The sequence below is a fragment of the Thamnophis sirtalis genome, unplaced genomic scaffold (assembly GCF_051295495.1).
Source record: "Thamnophis sirtalis isolate CommonGarterSnake01/CBP01778 unplaced genomic scaffold, rThaSir2_p1.2 scaffold_3, whole genome shotgun sequence".
In the NCBI taxonomy this organism is placed as follows: domain Eukaryota; kingdom Metazoa; phylum Chordata; class Lepidosauria; order Squamata; family Natricidae; genus Thamnophis; species Thamnophis sirtalis.
In genome coordinates this window covers 134,230,494-134,248,989 of record NW_028261383.1, presented here as the reverse complement: position 1 = coordinate 134,248,989, position 18,496 = coordinate 134,230,494, and the positions used below count along the sequence as shown (strand labels likewise).

The window sequence follows — 18,496 nt, the reverse complement described above, 5'->3', positions numbered from 1 at the left end:
GTATAACCCTCACAGTAAGATCAACTGAATAGGGCTATGGTAGTCATGCACACCTGGAGGAAGCAAGTGCCTTCTGTTCAAGTAAAGTCCAGCCATCAATCTGATCATTTTTCCTTTCTGTAGCAAATCAGAAAACAGATCTTTCAAGAGTACATGACTGACACACCATCTCCATTCCAACAGACACTTATCTCTGTTCTCAGCTGGTACTAAATCCTCCCACTCAGAACTTCCATGCAGAAGGTGTGGTGGAACACAGCCTGGATTCCTGAGAGGGAGGGGTTGCATTCTAGAGGAACAAGAGACAGTTAAGTTTAGATAGTTTGGTCAGGAGGAAGAGTGTTAAGACTGCTCCTCCCTAGGAGTTCTTTTATTTATTTATTTATTTATTTATTTATTTATTTATTTATTATTTATTTATTTATTTATTTATTTATTTATTTATTTGTATTTAATAGTGCAAATGGTCTGCTTCAATTTTGGCAAACTTTCTGTGTATAGGTGAGGAACAATAAAGCAAGCTGCTTAGAAGAAATTCAGAGTGTTTTTCTTGGTTTATGGAGCCTAACCTGTGCTTTAATAATTCATGTTGGGGTAAAAGAATTTCCTTATCCCTGAAATACCCTCTGTACCAGTGTGTTCATCTCTTGCCCACTGGCAGCTCCAGGGCCCAAAGAACAATGCCTCTCGACGACATCCCCTGGAAAGCAGTTCTGAGCACAAGATAACGGCAGCAGGAGGGATGCACAATGTCCGTGGCATTGGAAGAGCTTCCGTGCAGTTGTCCAGGGTGAGGCTTCTACAAGCCCAGCCTTCCTCAGGTATGCCAAGATCAACCAAATCACAATTTTCTGTTATTGCTCCTCAATGTAGCAAAGTCTCTGTTGATTGCAGCAGAGAAGTCTGTCCTGCAGTTGCACATACTAGATCTACCTTTTACTTTTGCTTTAGAGCAATAGGTCTGGAATCATTATACCAGCTTGCCTTTGAAGGTTGAAAGCCATCTTAGTGGTATGTAGTGGTCAATACTAGAAACTGAGAGACCATGAGTTATAGTTCTGCTTTAGGTACCAAGCCAGATGGGTGACTTGGGGCCAGTCATTCTCTTTTTCAATATTAGATAATAGCAAACCAGTGATGAAAACGTTGGCAAAAAATGTTTTGCAGGGACTAGTCCAGTTGTCAGAAGTGACTTGAATGCGAAAGGAGGGAGGGAGGGATGGAGGGAGGGAGAGAGAGAGGGAGAGAAAGAAAGAAAGAAAGAAAGAGAAAGAAAGAAAGAAAGAAAGAAAGAAAGAAAGAAAGAAAGAAAGAAAGAAAGAAAGAAAGAGGCAGGGAGGAGTGAGTGAGAGACAGGATAGATAGATGGATGGATGGATGGATGGATGGATGGATGGATGGATGGATGGATGGATGGATGGATAGGCAGGCAGGCAGGCAGGCAGATAGCGAGAGTCTAGAGAGAGATGACAGAGATTGATTGATGATTTATTGATTGATTTTGGGGGATGGCACAGCTGTACTGAAGGTCATCCTAAGGAATGATAACTGTTAAAGGGCTATGCAGTTATTCCCCAGCTTGTGATGTAACCATATACAAACCCTAATGATTGCCCTTTTTTTCATTTCTGGTTTTATTCCTTCAGGTCCCAGCGAGGCCTCCTCTCTTTCTGTTGCTTCCCATCAAAGTGGCATCTCCAAGAAAATGAGCCAGCCCAGTCAATACCCTCCACGCTTGAACTATGTCACAGTGAATGGGACAAACCCTCCTGGCAAAGATGGGAAGAACCGGCGATGTTAAGCTCTGAAGGGACACAGGGAAGTTGAGATGCTCCAGGAAGGTGCATTGGATGGCCAGTCAGGACCCTGTGGCTAAAGGCATTAGAGGGAAATAGCTAACCTGAACAGAAGGCCTACAAGCTTGCCTGGTAGGGTTGCAGTGCTGCTGCCAAGAGGATTTTTCTGGCCACAAAAAAACTTTTAATCTCCAGGACTAGGTTCCCCCAAATTGAAATGAGTAGTTGTCTGGATGAGTGATGCAGAAGGCTATCACCAAATATATCCAGTGCTGTAATACCAAGAGAGTCGTGGAAGATCGGTCATTGTGCAAGCACAACTCTTTAGTTTTTAAACTATGTGTTAGAGGAGGACACAGTGCCACAGCATTGGTGTAACCTGTCAATAAGAGGATATGCTGTGTGCATTTGCTGTACTTTTGCATCATTCTAAGGCAAATAATTTCAATATATTTAACTATATATATATTCCCTGTCTAGATTGTTTTCTGCCTAATTCTAATTATTGTAGATTTCCCCACAAGATCCGGTTGCTTTCGTCATTCCAACTTTCCCATTTATTTATTTATTTTTTAAAAATCTTACTTCATTTTTTTCCAGTTGGTAACTTTTTCTGTTAGGGACGCAGTGGCTCAGTGGCAAGATGCTGAGCTTGTCAATCAGAAAGGTCAGCAGTTCGAATCATAACTGAGTGAGCTCCCATTACTTGTCCCAGCTTCTGCCCACCTAGCAGTTCGAAAGCATGTAAAAAATGCAAGTAGAAAAAAATAGGGACCACCTTTGGTGGGAAGGTAACAGCATTCCGCATTTAGTCATGCCAGCCACATGACCACGGAGACGTCTTTGGAAAGCGCTGGCTCTTCTACTGGTCACCAAGTTCGCTGGGTACCTGTCATTTAGTCACTAGTCATGCAGGTTGTGCTAAAGGCAAGATTACAGTGGAAATAGCACAAAGACAGGGAAACTCAACATAGAAAAAGATTAAACGATTCAACTACACATTGATGTCTTACACATCAATGAATTAAAATGGTCTGGAATTGGATAAAGACACAAAAGATGAAGATATCAAGAGGGAATAAAATAAAATAAAATTTAAAGACCATTGAGAAGAGACAAGAAGCAGTATTATATCTATACAAATAAAGACATTAAAAACAGACACAGACAACAGAGTCATCCAAGAAATCCTCCAGCTCTCAAATTTGCATGCTGAAGGAAGTCAGTGGACAGCAGTAACGGATTCAAGTAAGATCAAAGCTGGAACTTCTGAAATTCTGCACACTATGGTTGTCAACATCCAACACATCTTGGAAGACTCAAATCCAGCCACCATTCGTGCAGTAGTCAAATTTTATGCTCCCAAAGTGTTAATAAGGGAAAGCCAATTAAAGAAATAAAGACATCTATTTTCATCAACATCTTATTCAGTTATTTTTAAATAATTGTAGAGGACATTTAGTTTAGGGTATAACTTTAATATATTAGATTTATTAATGTTAGGTAAATAAATATTATTGTCTTAGGGATATCCAGAGTATACCATATTTGATTTACTTTATAGTTGCCAATATATAATTGTACTTATTTCTTTTTATTGATCCTGATTGTATTTGTTATCTTCTATACCCTATTTATTATTTTACGTTGCTGGTCATTTACTGAGTAAATAATAATATTGCTAGAAGATATTCTGATTTTACAAAAAAGAACCTTGGCAGTTTCTTGGAATTAATGGTGTATTTGCAGAAATAATGCAAGCAAAGAAGAATTAATAAATGTTTGATCAAATTGTGCCAGCAAATTCTAGGAAATGATCCAGTGGCTAACAGATTGAAAACATACAGTCTACAAGAGAAAGGAGAATTAACAGAGTGTGTAAATTCTTATTTTCTCATGCTAGCAATATATAATTAGGGTCATCCAATACAGATTACAGCTGTACATGGAAAGGGAGATGCCAGATATTCAAGCTTTTTTTTTCTTGGAAGGCATTGCTGGATTTTTGAGAAAACCAAAGAATTCCAAGGTCAATATGCTTCAGAAAGAGCCCCAGCTTTGTTGACCATATGAAGCTGTGGGAGGTCCTTAAAAAATAAGAATTCCAGAACATTTCATGTAAAATAGGACATTTTCATTTCATTTCATGTAAATATAGGACAGGAAGCCACAATCGAGATGGAAGTCTGACTTAAAGACGGACAAAGCTGTATAAGTCTGATTTAAAGACGGACAAAGCTGTATATTCTTTCCTTATTTAGTCAACTTACATGTTGAATATATATCAGGAGAAGTTGGATTGAAGAAGGTGAGCATGATTTTGAAATCCAAGTACAGTGCTGATGGCATTACTCTAAAGGTAGGCAATGCAAAGGATCTGGGACCCCTAGTAATGAAAGCCAAGGCACATAGTGAAAGAATGATTACATCTAAAAAACACCAAACAAATGACAACAAATACCACAACTAGCCCTAGAACAACAATGAAGACGTTGAAAATGGATGACTTCTGCATTTTAGTACTGACTGTAAAACCAGCAGTCAAGAAATACACCACCAATTCACACTTGGTAAGGATAATAGTAAAAGTCTGGGAAGAGATATTCTGATATCATGATGTATGTATACTTAAAAAGATTGGTTTTGTGTTTTTTTTATTTATCATGTTAAAAAGGCCCCACAGGCACCATCTAGCCATGTTGTCTTGTACTCTAATTAGGAGAATATTACAGAGAAGGAACAATGATGGTGAGAAGACTAGCTTGCCATTTTAAAATAGTGATTAAAGTTTTGAACCAGGAGTAAGCAATGTGGTGCCCACTATTATTATTTTTTTGCAGTAGTTACTTAAGATTATTTAGAATATGTCATATTAGGAGATGGTGATCTTAATCTGAATTAGAGGTTTTTTTTAATGGAAGTAGCTATGATAGACATTTCTGATTTGCACAGGGCTGAAAAGATATTGTCCGGCCATTAGTTCACATACACACAATCACACAGGGTTAAAGAAAATAATGGTTTTTATGGCCTGTGTTTCAACCAGTTTTGTAATATTTTAGTCACCTTTCCTATTCCACATAAGACTTACAATTCCAATCTCAAAAAGCTTAGTAAATTCTGTTTAAAAGGCTACGGACAGTAGCAGTAGACATAGGACAAATAATGGATTTTTTTTTTGCAGAACTTTATAGGGTTTCAAAAATCTGCAGAATCTCCATGACTAAGGAGCAAATAGATCAAATAACAATAACACTTCCAATACAAAACTAGCAGAAATCCATATTGCAGAACCATGTTCAACTGATTCAGGGAACTACATCCTAATTCACACACAACGAATTATTTCCATGGAAATTCCCTGCAGTTGGTAATCTAAAGTACTAGAGGAAACAAGGAGAGATCTGAAGGTAGACAGAAGAATAACCCCACACCTTTTCTGTCAGGGTATCAGTTTGTAATTATCTCAAGAGAACAAAACCTCATGGGGAAACAAGGGGAACATAAGGCAGCTTCTAATTAGGCCAGGAAGACCAAAAAAAACCTGTTTTGCTATGTGACATCTTTGATAATTACCTATTCAAAAGCACCATGAGAATCTCCAGTTCTACCTGAGTCTCTTCAAATTGAAGGGAGATAAAACCTTAAAACAATGGAAAGACAGACAAGAGAACCTTCCACTCCCTGATTAATTCCCTCTAGAAAACAAAGTCCTCAGATTCAAAGGAAGCTTCTTTTATACAATGAATTCTCAGCTTCTCCAACAGGGCCAATACAACTTAAGACGCAGAGAGAGAGAGAGCCTGCGTCAGACACTTTAATACTGAATAATAGAGTCAGTGCTATCCTCCAATGCAACCAGCGGTTCTCTCCCCATGTTGTGTCCAGCTGTCTCTCCTCCATCTTCCTTCTACTTTTTGATCTTGATGAGTGAGTGGTAGACGGGCTTGACAATGATATGCAAATGCAAAGAGTTGTCAATCAGGTATTCGGAGGTGCGTTTCTGCAAGTCAGCATATATCAGGAAATCGACAACTTCATCTGTGCTCTGGTGGAAGTTATAGGTGTGCTTGACAAAGAGTTTACCCTGCTGCCTGATGCCCACCAGAATAGTCTTCTGGAAACTGACACCTGCAAAATCTGAACTGGTTGTGGCTGGAGTGATAACCAGACGGGGACGTCCATCCTCGATTCTAATAGGTTGGATGGCACCAGAGACCGAGTCGGAATAGACAGGACGCAGGCTCACCGGGAGCCAGCGAGGAGAGAAGAGGACGTTCCATGTCACTCTTTTGGCAGAATCATGGTTGCTGGGGCCCAGCTGGGTCTGGAAACTGGTACTACGGTCATCTCGAGCAGGGTTATTAATGACCCACTGGGACCCCCAAGAGATGGAGAGGTAGTTACGGGGCAGGAACATACTGCAGTTAATGTCAAAGTATTTGGCAAAATGGATTGGGGAAGCTGAATGGAACTGGAAGGCTTGGAAGAGCAGATCTTGCACAGTGCTGTAGTGTTTCACCATCACAGGAGACTGTTTCTGCAGGTGGAAAAGATGGTTGGGGGAGATCATAGGATAACGCAGGGATCTCAGGATCTTCTCCACTACAGGGTCCTCAGGCTGATATGTGGTAATCCACTTCTCTATGCCTGCGTACAACTCCAATTCACTCTGGAGGACTAGGTCAGACCTTTCAAGCAATAGTAGCAGCAAATCTAGGCTTACAGAGGCCCATTCAGAACTACTCATGACAGCAGAGAAGTTCCAGGCCAGAAACTGGAGGCAGCTCTCCTGCAGAGCCTCGTCACCAATCCCCACTGCGTAATGGTACCATCCCACTACATGGCCTTGGCTCGATTCACCAGCCAAGTGGCCCCTCATATACTCAGCTATCCCTCGCTGCAAACTGGACACGTGGTATTTACTGGCTAGACGGTGAAGTGGGATGGCTTCATGGAGGAATATGGAGATCTCGCCACAATACAGATACCTAGAGAAAGAAGGCAATGAGAATCCGTTTTTCATGCCAGGTTAAATAATCATCTTGCTTATATTTTACAACAAAACTTCCCATTTAATGGGGACAAAAGAGATGGTGGGATTTATCTCTTTAGCCATCTACACAATCCCCTAGTCAATTCAGCACCGCAAGTAGTAGTACAGGGCGGGGCATAACCTTTTCCTAGGGGGTCACAGCAACACTTGTAATAACAACACAAATAATTCATACACCATTCGAAAGCCCATCAAAAACTGAGTTTATTGACACGATTTAATAGTCAGTATGACCACCATTAGCCCTTCGAACAGCATTCAAACGAGGTGCCTCTCGAAAGGCAATGCATTTTATTCTGTCAATGATCCTTTGTTCTTCCGAATCGAATTTTCCAGCCATTCTTAAAGCAAATTTAACATTTAATAGCTCATTCAATTCAGTTTTTTATGGGCTTTAAAATGAGGTGTCGCGGAAGTTGTAAACTGCTGTCGATCTTGCTGTGACCCCCTAGGAAAAGGTTATGCCCCGCCCTAGAATTGCAAAATAATGACTGTTTGAAGATTTGTTGTGTTCTTATCCACCTCGTTTGAATGCTGTTCGAAGGGCTAATGGTGGTCATACTGACTATTAAATCGTGTCAATAAACTCAGTTTTTGATGGGCTTTCGAATGGTGTATGAATTATTTGTGTTGTTATTACAAGTGTTGCTGTGACCCCCTAGGAAAAGGTTATGCCCCGCCCTGTACAAGTAGTATGCATTTCTTATAAGTATCAAATCTGAATATGTGTCCACTGCTGGGCATTTAAAAAAGAAATCATCCAGCCATCCACATGTGATTGATATTGCTGTGCTTATTCTGCTTAAGCGGGAAGGAGCAGTTATACTGTGGTGGCTACAGAGCCACTTCTATCTCACTTCCTTTCTCCCAGCAGATCTGCCATCCCAAGCTTAAAGAAGAAAACTGCTTCCCTACCCCACCTCCCCAACTCTTCTCTTGCTATTTCTCTAAGCCCTAGTAATCTAGAGTTGAGCTGCCAGGTTTGATACAATTGGTCATAGAAATGGGACAGATAACCTTTCGGTACAGCAGAAGATTCCTCATTTTCCTGCTGCCTAAAAGAGAACGGTACTGGAAAAATGGTGACAAATGACCAGCAAGAGAAAATGCTTTCAGCAATCTCAAGCAGGTAACAGGAGGGCAGGTCCGCCTCCCAAGCTTACATCAATATGACTCCAGCAGTGGGCTGCTGGGGGTTCGCAGGGGTTCGGGAGAACCTCTAGCTAAGATTCTGTGCAGTTTTAAGAATCCCCAAATCCCACTCCTGGCTGGCCCTGCCCTGCCCAGCCCACACCCACACCCACCCCCAGGAGTTCCCACGCGGCCTATTTTGGATGCAGGTAAGTGCAGGGCACCCATGGAGGCTCAGGGAGGGTGAAAAACAGACCTACCAGAAGTTCTGGAACACCAGAAATGGGCCTGTTTCCAGCCTCCAGGGGACCTCTGGAGCCTGGGGAGTCCTTTTTTGCCCTCCCGGATGCTCGAGGAAAGCCTCTGAAGCCCGGGGATGGCAAAAATGCCCTCCCACTGCTGTGGTGCAGGAGGCTGACTAGGCCACGCCCACCATGGCCACACCCACAAAGCAACCTGACAGAGAACCCCTTGCTAAAATTTTGAAGGCCACCCCTGTATGACTCCCTTCAAGGTTTTAAACAGCAAGTGGAAGGTGGGAAGCTCTGGAAGAGGCCAAGAGGAGTGTAAGCTGTTTCACAATTGGCCAGGAAGTAGAGTTGAACCCAGGGTTACGCTTATAAGCCCTAGAACAAGCAGGATGGTGTTATACTATGGTTAGTGAGCCATGCGGAAAAGCCCTTCACATCTTAGCAAGCCGTGTTTCTCAGACCTGTTTATCGCTGACAAGGTTTCATTCAAGGTCTTGTCAACAAGGTCCGTAGGCACAAGGGAAGATGATCTGAAAGACAAACTCTGCCTTCAGAAATCCAGCGCCCCTCCTTGCATGGAGTCAATGAAAACAATTCACACATTTAATTTTCTAATCTGTGGAATTTCCCTTCCTCTCTCTATATGGGGAGCAGGCCACCGCCCATTTACCTGATGAACTTTTCAAAAAGGGCCACGTTGTCAAGTGGCTCGTGCAAGTCAAGCACTGTCTGGTTCAGCAACAGAGTCTCAAAGGTCTCGCTTTGTAAGCTGAGCATCAGCTGGTGGGCGTGAAAGACTTTAATTTCGTCAGAGCCAGCCGTGTGGACCCTCAGGGTGGTGTCGCTGGTGTTCCCATTGAGCAGAAGCTCCTGAAGCCGCTTCAGCAGCAAGTGTGAATGGTTGATGGTAGCCGCTGTGGGATCTCCGATGGTTTCTGCCTTCTGGACTGCAGTTGACAGGATCAAAGATAGCAGGAATGGGCAGTGAGATTATTCAGCCAGAAAAATAGGACAGAAGAAAATGCAGTGCAACAAGGACGTGTTGCTATGAATGTTTCGTACAAGTCAGGAGTTTGCCAAGAGAATGTGTGATAGTGTCATTTTACAACTGGACTTTGTTACATATCCTACAAAATTCAGATCAGTTTGCACCAAACTTTATGCAAGCAAGAGGGAAAGCAAACAGAGCATGGCATATTGTTTCCTGTGGCATTCTACCCACCCAAAGTTCCTCTCCATGGAGCTAAGCCAGTGATGGCAAATCTTTTCAGCACAGAGTGCCCAAAATGGAACACGTGTGCAGACCAGCTGGCTGGTGCACTGCATGCCTGCTTTTTTTGGCAATTTTGGGGGCTGTTTTCAGGTCATTTGGGGGCCCTTTTCAGGCTGTTTTTGAGGGCATTTTTAGCCCCCAAAAAGGCCTGAAAATAGCCCGGAAAATGGCCTGAAAACAGCCTCCAAAACAGCCACATGCACACTGGAAACCAGAAGAGCAGCTGGTGATGGTACTCGTACCCACAGAGGGGGCCCTGCATGCCACCTCTGGCACACATGCCATAGGTTTGACATCATGGAGCTAAGCAGAAAGCAAACATTCAGTGGAGTCTGAAAGCTTTCCACAGTAACATAATTACTCTCAGTAGCGTTTCCAGCTAACCATGGTTAATTACTTTGTCTATATCAGGGGTCGGCAATCTTAAACACTCAAAGAGCCACAAAGGTCCTAAATGGAAGCCTCTCATTCAATTCTGGAACCGACCAGAAGTTCGGTTCCCCCCACCATAGAGTCTCCTCCTAGTGTGACATCCTTTTTCCTCTGCTGACTGGAAGTCCGGTTCCCCCCACCATAGAGTCTCCTCCTAGTGTGGTGTCCTTTTTCCTCTGCTGACTGGAAGTCCGGTTCCCCTACCATAGAGTCTCCTCCTAGCGCAGCATCCTTTTTCCTCTTCCTGTCCTAACTGAAAGCCCTATCAATTGTGGAGCCAACCAGCGACAGGAAGCCACAGCAGAGGAATGAAAGAGCCACATGCGGCTCCAGAGCCACGGATTGCTGACCCTTGGTCTAGAGGGCTGATGACAGAGGTGGGTTCCTACCAGTTCGCACCTATTCGATAGAACCGGTTCATCAAATCTACCGAACCGGTTAGAAGAGGTTCCACCAGTGGACCCAGAAAGCAGGCCACACCTACAGAAGAGGTTCCAAAAAAATTTTGAAACCCACCACTGGCATTAACTGGGGTCCTTGGGCCATCAAACATGTATCCATCTGTGAAGTAGGGAAAGAAATAAAATTGCTCCCCAGTTTGCCTTTTACTTGTTTCCTTTCACATTGGAGGAAGGCAGAAGAGGCCAAACAGGGCCAGGATTCTTGTGCAGGGTTTGTCAGCTTTGGGATCCTTGTTGTTAGAGACAATTTTATAGCTTCCACTAGAATAGTCATGCGTTCTTGCCTCAAAATGATGAGAAACCCTGTTACTGAGTTGTAGCTATTGGGGCTGGAGAGAACCTGCTGGCCGTGAAACGGATCCTCTGGGAATCTCAGATCTCAGTTTACTCCTGCCTAAAATCACTATGAATATTTGGAAAGAGCAGAAAGGGGGAAAGCAAGGAATGACTCTAGCATTAAATCATAATTTATCTGCACAATCAAGCTTCCTATTCTTCTGTGTGGCTTGAATAACTACCAGAGAACACCACATTGCCCATCAAATTAAGTTTACATACTACCCTTCCCATAAATAATGTTTTAAAAGAGCTCATAACCAGAATAGCTTCCTTATCTAAACTTAGAAATGATTCTGTTAGGTATATTGCTCTGTTTGTGGGTGCATTCACTGCTATGAAATGTTGTGACAGTGGTTCCTGGTGATGGGTGACAATGACAACTCCCCTTGAATTGGTGTAGGTGAAGAATAGGGCTCCAAGGATGGATTCTGCTTGCAGTTCCTTCATAGGATATGCTGCTCCTTATTATTGTCATTTATCAAGCCGATAGAGAGCCAGTTTGGTCTAGTGGTTAGGGCACCAGCTAGAAACTGGGAGGCCACAAATTCTGGTTCTATCTAACGCACAAGGTCATATAGGCGACCTTGGGCCAATCCCTCTCTCTCAACCCTAGGAAGCAGGCAAGGGTAAACTATTTCTGAAAATCCTTGCCAAGAAAACTGCAGGGATGAATCCAGGCAATTGCCAGCAGTAAACACTGATTCAAAGGTACACAGAAATCAAGCAGTTACAATCTGTTCTGCATGTACAAAGAATCAGGGATAGACTTTTTTCTTCTTCAGATCCATCACAATTTCAGAATCTCTTAACTCAAAGCTATGAGAAATATTACTTGCAGAATCATATAAGGGTCAAAGCAATGTATTGTCGTAAAGCTTTTTATAACCACTTTGCTTATATGAAAGGACTGATGTTATTGTTAAAATATTCATGACTGGGAGAGACATGGGAACAAGGTCAGCCAATGAATAGGCATAGGAACTAAGTCAACCAATGGAAGCTTAAACAGATCTGAGTCTGTGCAAAGAATTGAAACAGAAACTTAAGCAGTCTGCTGCTCTGAGAAGTAAACTATCAGTCTGTCTGGGCTTGTCTGCTGATATGAAACTAACTGTTTTGTGTTTGCCTATAACTCTCCTGCCTTGTGTTTACTTGGAAGAACCACCTGTTGGTATTGTACATTTATTCAACTATTCTTATGCATATAAAGAGGTTAATGAGTCCTGCTGCATCAGTTATCTCTGTGTGATTCTGGATTTGAAGTTATGCAACAAACTTTGACAGTTATGTTGGATGTTGAAAATGATTTCTAAATCACAAGGAACGCAAGTGTTTAACCAACATCTTTTTACTGAAGTTAATTAAGAGGAGATAACCCTGTGTTATGCATTTCTCCCGAGGGCTGTGTTTTTTTTCTAAGGAAATAATCATTAGACTTTGGCGAAAGCAACCTATCCTTGATTGGGATGTAAGGTGTAAATGTGTATACATGCATAGCAGAGTTGTGTTTGTGATAAGTAATCATTGATGCAGGGAGTGAGACAGAGGTAAAGAATAGATGTGAACCAGGCTAGAAAGCAAGAGACTGTGAGTTCAAGCTCTGCCTTAGCCATGAAAGCCAGCTAGGGCCCCCTTGGGCCATTCACTGTCACTCAGCCCAACCCACCTCACAGGGTTGTTGTGAGAAAAATAGGAGAAGGAAGGCGGATTAGATGGGATTGCCACCTTCAGTTATTAATAAAAATAATAAAGGCAGGAAAGAAAGAAATGATATCTGGGCTTGCAAGATAATCTCACGGCACGTTATCCATTTATATTATATGATAGAAGCGATATCTTGAAATGCTCTTCATTTGGTGCACAAAACAACACTGTGTTTAAGGAAGACTCCAATCAAGGGATGTGCTTAATGCATTGACTTTATGTGTTGACTTTAGAAAATGAGCATTAGGTTTTATTTACATTTATTTATTTGCAACCTACCGTATTTTTTGGAGTATAAGACACACCGGAGTATAAGATTTTGAAGAGGCAATTTAAAAAAAAAAGTTTTTGCATTCTGCAGACCTCCCCAAAACGGCCCATTTTTTTGTGAAAACGGGCCCGTTTTTTGTCAAAAAAAAAGGACATGCATAGCCTTTAGGAGGCTTGTAGGATGCTCCTGGGGGCAGGGGGACAAAAACAAGCAAAAAACAGCCAATTTTTCATTCATTTTTGCCCTCCCCAGCCACCAGGAATGCTCTATAAGCCTCCTAAATGCTATGTATGACCATTTTTGTGAAGGGGTCGAGGTTTTGGGAGGCCAAAAATGCTGTATTCAGTGTATAAGATGCACCCAGATTTTTACCCCCTTTTTTTTGAGGGAAAAAGGTGTGAAAAATTTATAATCCTAAAAATGCGGTATATTCCTGGCCTTTGAGAAGCTGCTGTAATCATTTCTAGATCTATATAAATGAACCCAGATGGCTGACATATTCAGGGTTTTACTGTGCCTCACTATGTTTAGCTCATTACAATTTTGGATGGTCTTTTATAATTACACTCTATAACCCCAGATGGTCTGAAGCTCAGGAGGATGGCGATTACTCCTGCTATTCCTTGAGGGTGTCAGGGCAGGCATCTTACCGTTCTTGGGAGTTGGATCTGAGCCTCTGGCTCCCTAGCCATCATTAAATCAATGAAATCACTGCCGTTCAATGAATTAAATGTTTGCCCCGGTCCAAGATGTGTTTCAGGGCCACCCTGGGGGAAAAGAAAGCTGAGCCTGTTCACATTCTCCGTCTCTTGGCTTGGTTCTTGGCGTCCAGTCCAACTTGGGCAAGGGATAAAAGGGTCACATTCAAAGGCAAATAAACAAACCCGCTTTCTCTCTGTGCCTCTCTCAAGGACAAAGAGGCATAATGCAATGGGAAAAGGCTCCTTAAAGAGAAAGGCACCCAATGTGGTTATTCCTAGGAAAACATCACTTTTGTTGAAGCCACTTCAAAAAGAAAAGCACTGGTGACTCTTCGCTCCAGAGAGCAGAAGAGAAACAACCGCACAATGTCCTCTTTCAGCCTTGTATTGTCCATTTCTCTGTAGCTCTTTTTGTGGGGTTCCTCATATCGTATCCCAGATTCCTTTGATAATTATGCGAGGGTGCTTCCTGCATTCGGCTGTGGGACATTGATATGCTTGTTTTACAGTGAGGCAGAGCATATTAATGGGGCAATTTTCTTATTTAACCCCAATTCCCAACTCCCCACCTCACCCCCACCTCTTCGTTCACAATTGAAAGTGCATGCCTTTGGCTTGCCATGAAGTGCTAATAGCTAACATTTGGAATATCAAAAAATGAGTTAAAACACAAAAACACAATCTGATTCCAAATATCATCATTTCTTTTCGCATAAGTGGTAGCACAGTGAATATAGTCCAAAGATAATTTCCAGTCATGAATTTTATATCCCATTCAAATTCCCATCCAGCTGGGCTATAAATTGATTCAACCCAGACTTTTCCCTTTGATTTTCTTGCACTCTTCAGTGCCAGGTGTGTCTGGTTTAGGTTATATTTTTTTAAATCTTTATCTCAGCCAAAGGATTAGCTTTCTCTAGAAACAAATCCCGCTCTGATCAAGCTGAATTAGAGATTGAAAGTAAAGGATGCAGCCTTTCAGAACAACAGGAAACCCAGCAGCGAAAAGGTACCAGAGGTTATCCACGTTGTTTGTTATTGTTGTTAAAAAAAACCTTTTCTATTTCAGCCATAATCCAAGTGGCTGTCGGGAAGACAAATAGGATACCAAGACATGTGTGCTCTTTCCAGTACAGTCCTGCTAAATCAGTTTAAAGACCAAATGAGTTACTCGGTGAAAGCTGAAAGGGCCACCGTTTCAAAGCTGTGAGAATCCTCACTCTGTTCGACTTAAGTCTGAAACCCTCTTGGCAGTCTGTTCAAGCCACACACCTTAGTTTGACTTGAGACTATTGTTCTCTCTCTCTCTCAAGGAGCTTTAATGGTTAGAGAGCAAGATCACGACTTCTTGGGATTGTGAATATGAGCGAGATGGTTTTCTAACCTTGGAGTCAGCAATGTGGAATGCTTTGCTATGGAACAGGAGAGGCCAACACATTCCCTCTTATTTCCTCACGCTGAAGTCCTACGACAAACTAAGGCTACAGTATTTGATTTTTTTAAAAATCTGTTATAAATGCATTGCACGTGGCTTACACACTTTTGGAGAGCACCTCTTCGAAAAGCCTTTGCTGATTCCGATGTTCTGCCAGAAACATCCCCCGTTCTAGCTGTTTTGGGGTTTCCACACTCATACCATGCACCAATGTGACTCACACACCCCATACCATATTTCCATCACCACCAAGCCCAGCAAGTTCATCTGGAGTGTTCCTTTCCAGAAGCCTTTCCTCTTACCTGCTTGGACAGCTAAACACAGCAGTGACAGGGCAGCCAAGAAGCAGGCCCATCGCCGGGGTGCAGCTTGCTGGGTCCCTAGTCCTTTAGCCATGCCTTTTTTTTTCCTGGAGAAGGTCCAGAGAAGGAATAAGCTCTCAACTGAGCGGGCTAATCTGTCTGACTCTTTATGTAGGACACTGACTCCCCCGGTCCCGCTTGCCATTGATTGGTGGAAAACTAGTAACAGCTGTTACCAAGGAAACGGGTTGAGATTGTGAATGGAGGCCTTTGGGGCATTGTGGGACTCCCAGGCAGTTGGCAGAGTCTCCCTGAGGAAGTAAGACTACCTTGATCCCTCAGCGTGCTGGAAGCTAAGCAGTTGAACAAAGGGCATCCATCTTTTCGCTTTTGCTTTTCTGGTATCTCAGTTTTAAAAGTTTCTAAAGTTATTTTCTTCCCGACACAATGTTCCCAAAATACCGAAGATAGAATGAATGCTGCAAAGGAATGAATTCTCTCCCCAGCTTTGATCTTTGCATATTTTAGGTCCATTGTTATCAGCTGGCTGAAGGTTGGCAGCAGAGCTTCATAGAACACAGAATCCGAGGGCTGTAAAAAACCTTGGAGGTCTTCTAATCCAACCTCAGGCCCCTTATACCATCCCTGTCAAACGGTTGTCTGGTCGTTTTTTTAAAACCTCCAGTGATGGGACATTCACAACTCCGGGAGGCAAGCTATTCCATTGATTAATTGTTCTCACTATCAGAAAAAATTGCCTTGCTTCAGTTTTTCTCTGTTTGCTGAAGTATGGGATATTCTGCTCTTTGACACTTGTTTGTTCCAAAAGAGGTGTGTGTCACCATATAATGGTCTTCAGCGAGCAACCTAATTTTCCAGCACTCTAGATAAATCTGACATACTAATGGACTAAACAGAGATATGAGGGTATTTCCACAGTATCGCAGCAGGGCAGTATCACAGTAGGGGAAAAGAGAGTGGACTGTGTTACATATGATTATAATATCTCCCCTGCAAGATATAGAAGTATATAGGCTTACTACCATATGCTTAAGTATATTTACTAGCAGCAAGCAAGAAAAATCTGGTTTGCACTCTGAAAGTTGCAATTCAGCATCCCAGCCGAGATTTAGAGCATCCTGCACTATTTCAAATTCATAAAGTTATTGGCCTGTGTAGCCAATAAAGACTTCAGTGCACTGTAATCGATTGACTGAATGTTTGGCTAATAACTTAGAACCAGGTTTATCTGTCCACATTATGGGCAGTTCAGAATCTATCAAAATTAGAACAAAAGATGAGATAAACGAATAAAAATTGGCAAGTCTATGCATGGATGATGCTTAAAGCTTTTTCTGGAGAGTATCCTAACTTTTCATTCTCCATCTTATTCTCTTTTCAAGAAAACAGACCTCCCAGTTTGGTGATCAACAGTGTAGGGAAGATCCATCTGATTATATCTGCTCATGCGGAAATGTTATGTTAAAGGAATATGAGTCAGCCATAAATGAACTGACCTGGCATGGTACATCTTTTATCAGCATTGAATGGAGAAAGAAGAACCCACATTCAAATTGCCAGTGGACCAAGGAATTCATTGAGTTATAAACTGGATAGATAGATGATAGATAGATAGATGAAAGATGAGATAGATAAAAGATGGTAGATGATAGATAGATAGATAGATAGATAGATAGATAGATAGATAGATAGATAGATAGATAGATAGAGATGAGATAGATGATGCTAAATGATGATGATAGATATAGATAGATGAGAGAGAGAAAGAGAGAGAGAGAGAGATACAGATGAGAGAGATGATGCTAAATGATGATGAGATAGATAGATAGATAGATAGATAGATAGATAGATAGATAGATAGATAGATAGATGAAACAGAGATAAATAGACAGACAGACAGACAGACAGACAGATGATAGGTGAAAGATGAAAGATGAAAGATGAAAGATAGGTAGGTAGGTAGGTAGGTAGGTAGGTAGGTAGGTAGGTAGATAGATAGATAAATAAATAGATAAATAGATAAATAGATAAATAGATAAATAGATAAATAGATAAATAGATAAATAGATAAATAGATAAATAGATAAATAGATAAATAGATAAATAGATAAATAGATAAATAGATAAATAGATAAATAGATAAATAGATAAATAGATAAATAGATAAATAGATAAATAGATAAATAGATAAATAGATAAATAGACAGACGATGATAGAGAGTGGGGAGAAAGGTGATAGAGAAAGGGATATTTATGGCACAAGTTGGTTACTTGCTGGACTACCTACTAATTCTGCCATCTCATAAGATCCAACAAGTTGGATATGCTCCAAGTCCTTTCTACAAAGCAGCGTCATTTGTGGGACCCAGCAGTTGTGCCTTCTCTGTTGTGGTACCTACTCTTTGGAGCTACATACCTCTGCCCCAAGATTCAAATCATCCTGGCTCTGTTGGCCTTCTAGAAGGTCTTTCTCCCAGGCATTGCACAAGGGTTCTGGATGAACCTGTCCAATACAGCAGGAAATTGACTGTGGGTTGACCTAAGTTTCTTTTCCTTCCGTTGTTTGCATCTTGTTCCTTTATGGTTTGGTTTCAATCCAACACTAGTTAATCAGAGTTGCAATTTGCAAGTTGAGTAGCTATTAAAATCTATTACATGCATGCATGCATGCATGCATGCATGCATGCATGCATACATACATACATACATACATACATACATACATACATACATATATACCATGGTTTTTGTTATGAGGACAATATTAAGAAAAATTCCCATATGGACTATTTTAAGCTTCTCAAGAAAAAATAGTATAAAAATTTGAGTCTAGGACAACTCATCACAGCCAATTTGTCACCAGACATTATAATTCACCAATTCAATACTGTATTAATGATTTCATTCAGGTACTTTTATTATTGATGAACACGTTTTCATCACAATTATTGTAATTCTTGTATTTCTGGATTGATTTTATTTTATTATTATCGGGCACTTTAATTTAATTTAATTTAATTTTTGCATTTGTTGAATTATCCCATAGCAAGTTGGCCACAGTGAGTTGGTCACGGCGAGTTGTCCCATTCTGTAAAAATATAATCTCTTGAACCATTTCAGCTCCTTTGTATCAGAGCTATTTCTGTTATGGCAATTTTACCCAAAAGCACCATCTGTATAAAGAGTGTGTGTGTGTGTGTGTGTGTGTGTGTGTCTGTCTGTCTGTCTGTCTGTCTCTCTGTCTGTCTCTCTGTCTGTCTGTCTCTCTGTCTCTCTGTCTCTGTGTGTGTCTGTGTCTGTGTGTCAGTTTTACTAGTTGTAAT

At 41.5% G+C, this 18,496-nt stretch overlaps 2 protein-coding genes across 2 annotated transcripts in view; one reads left to right on the top strand and one right to left on the bottom strand.

Moving 5' to 3' along the window:
• The window catches only part of KIF19 (kinesin family member 19), a 48,205-nt gene extending 44,495 nt beyond the window's left edge, over positions 1–3,710 (top strand). Inside the window, exons 19-20 of the mRNA XM_014061349.2 lie at positions 662–821; positions 1,647–3,710. Of these exons, the coding sequence (XP_013916824.2) occupies positions 662–821; positions 1,647–1,801 (315 nt within the window). The 3' untranslated portion in view covers positions 1,802–3,710. The remainder of the gene's footprint in view (positions 1–661; positions 822–1,646) is intronic.
• Positions 3,711–4,801: 1,091 nt separating this feature from the next.
• Positions 4,802–15,281, bottom strand: BTBD17 (BTB domain containing 17). The gene is made up of 3 exons (XM_087710181.1): positions 15,153–15,281; positions 8,905–9,181; positions 4,802–6,787 (listed from the first exon to the last, which is right to left on the bottom strand). Exons 1-3 carry the CDS (start codon positions 15,244–15,246, stop codon positions 5,707–5,709), a joined length of 1,452 nt encoding a protein of 483 aa, XP_087566307.1. The 5' UTR covers positions 15,247–15,281; the 3' UTR covers positions 4,802–5,706.
• Between the last annotated feature and the right edge of the window lie 3,215 nt (positions 15,282–18,496).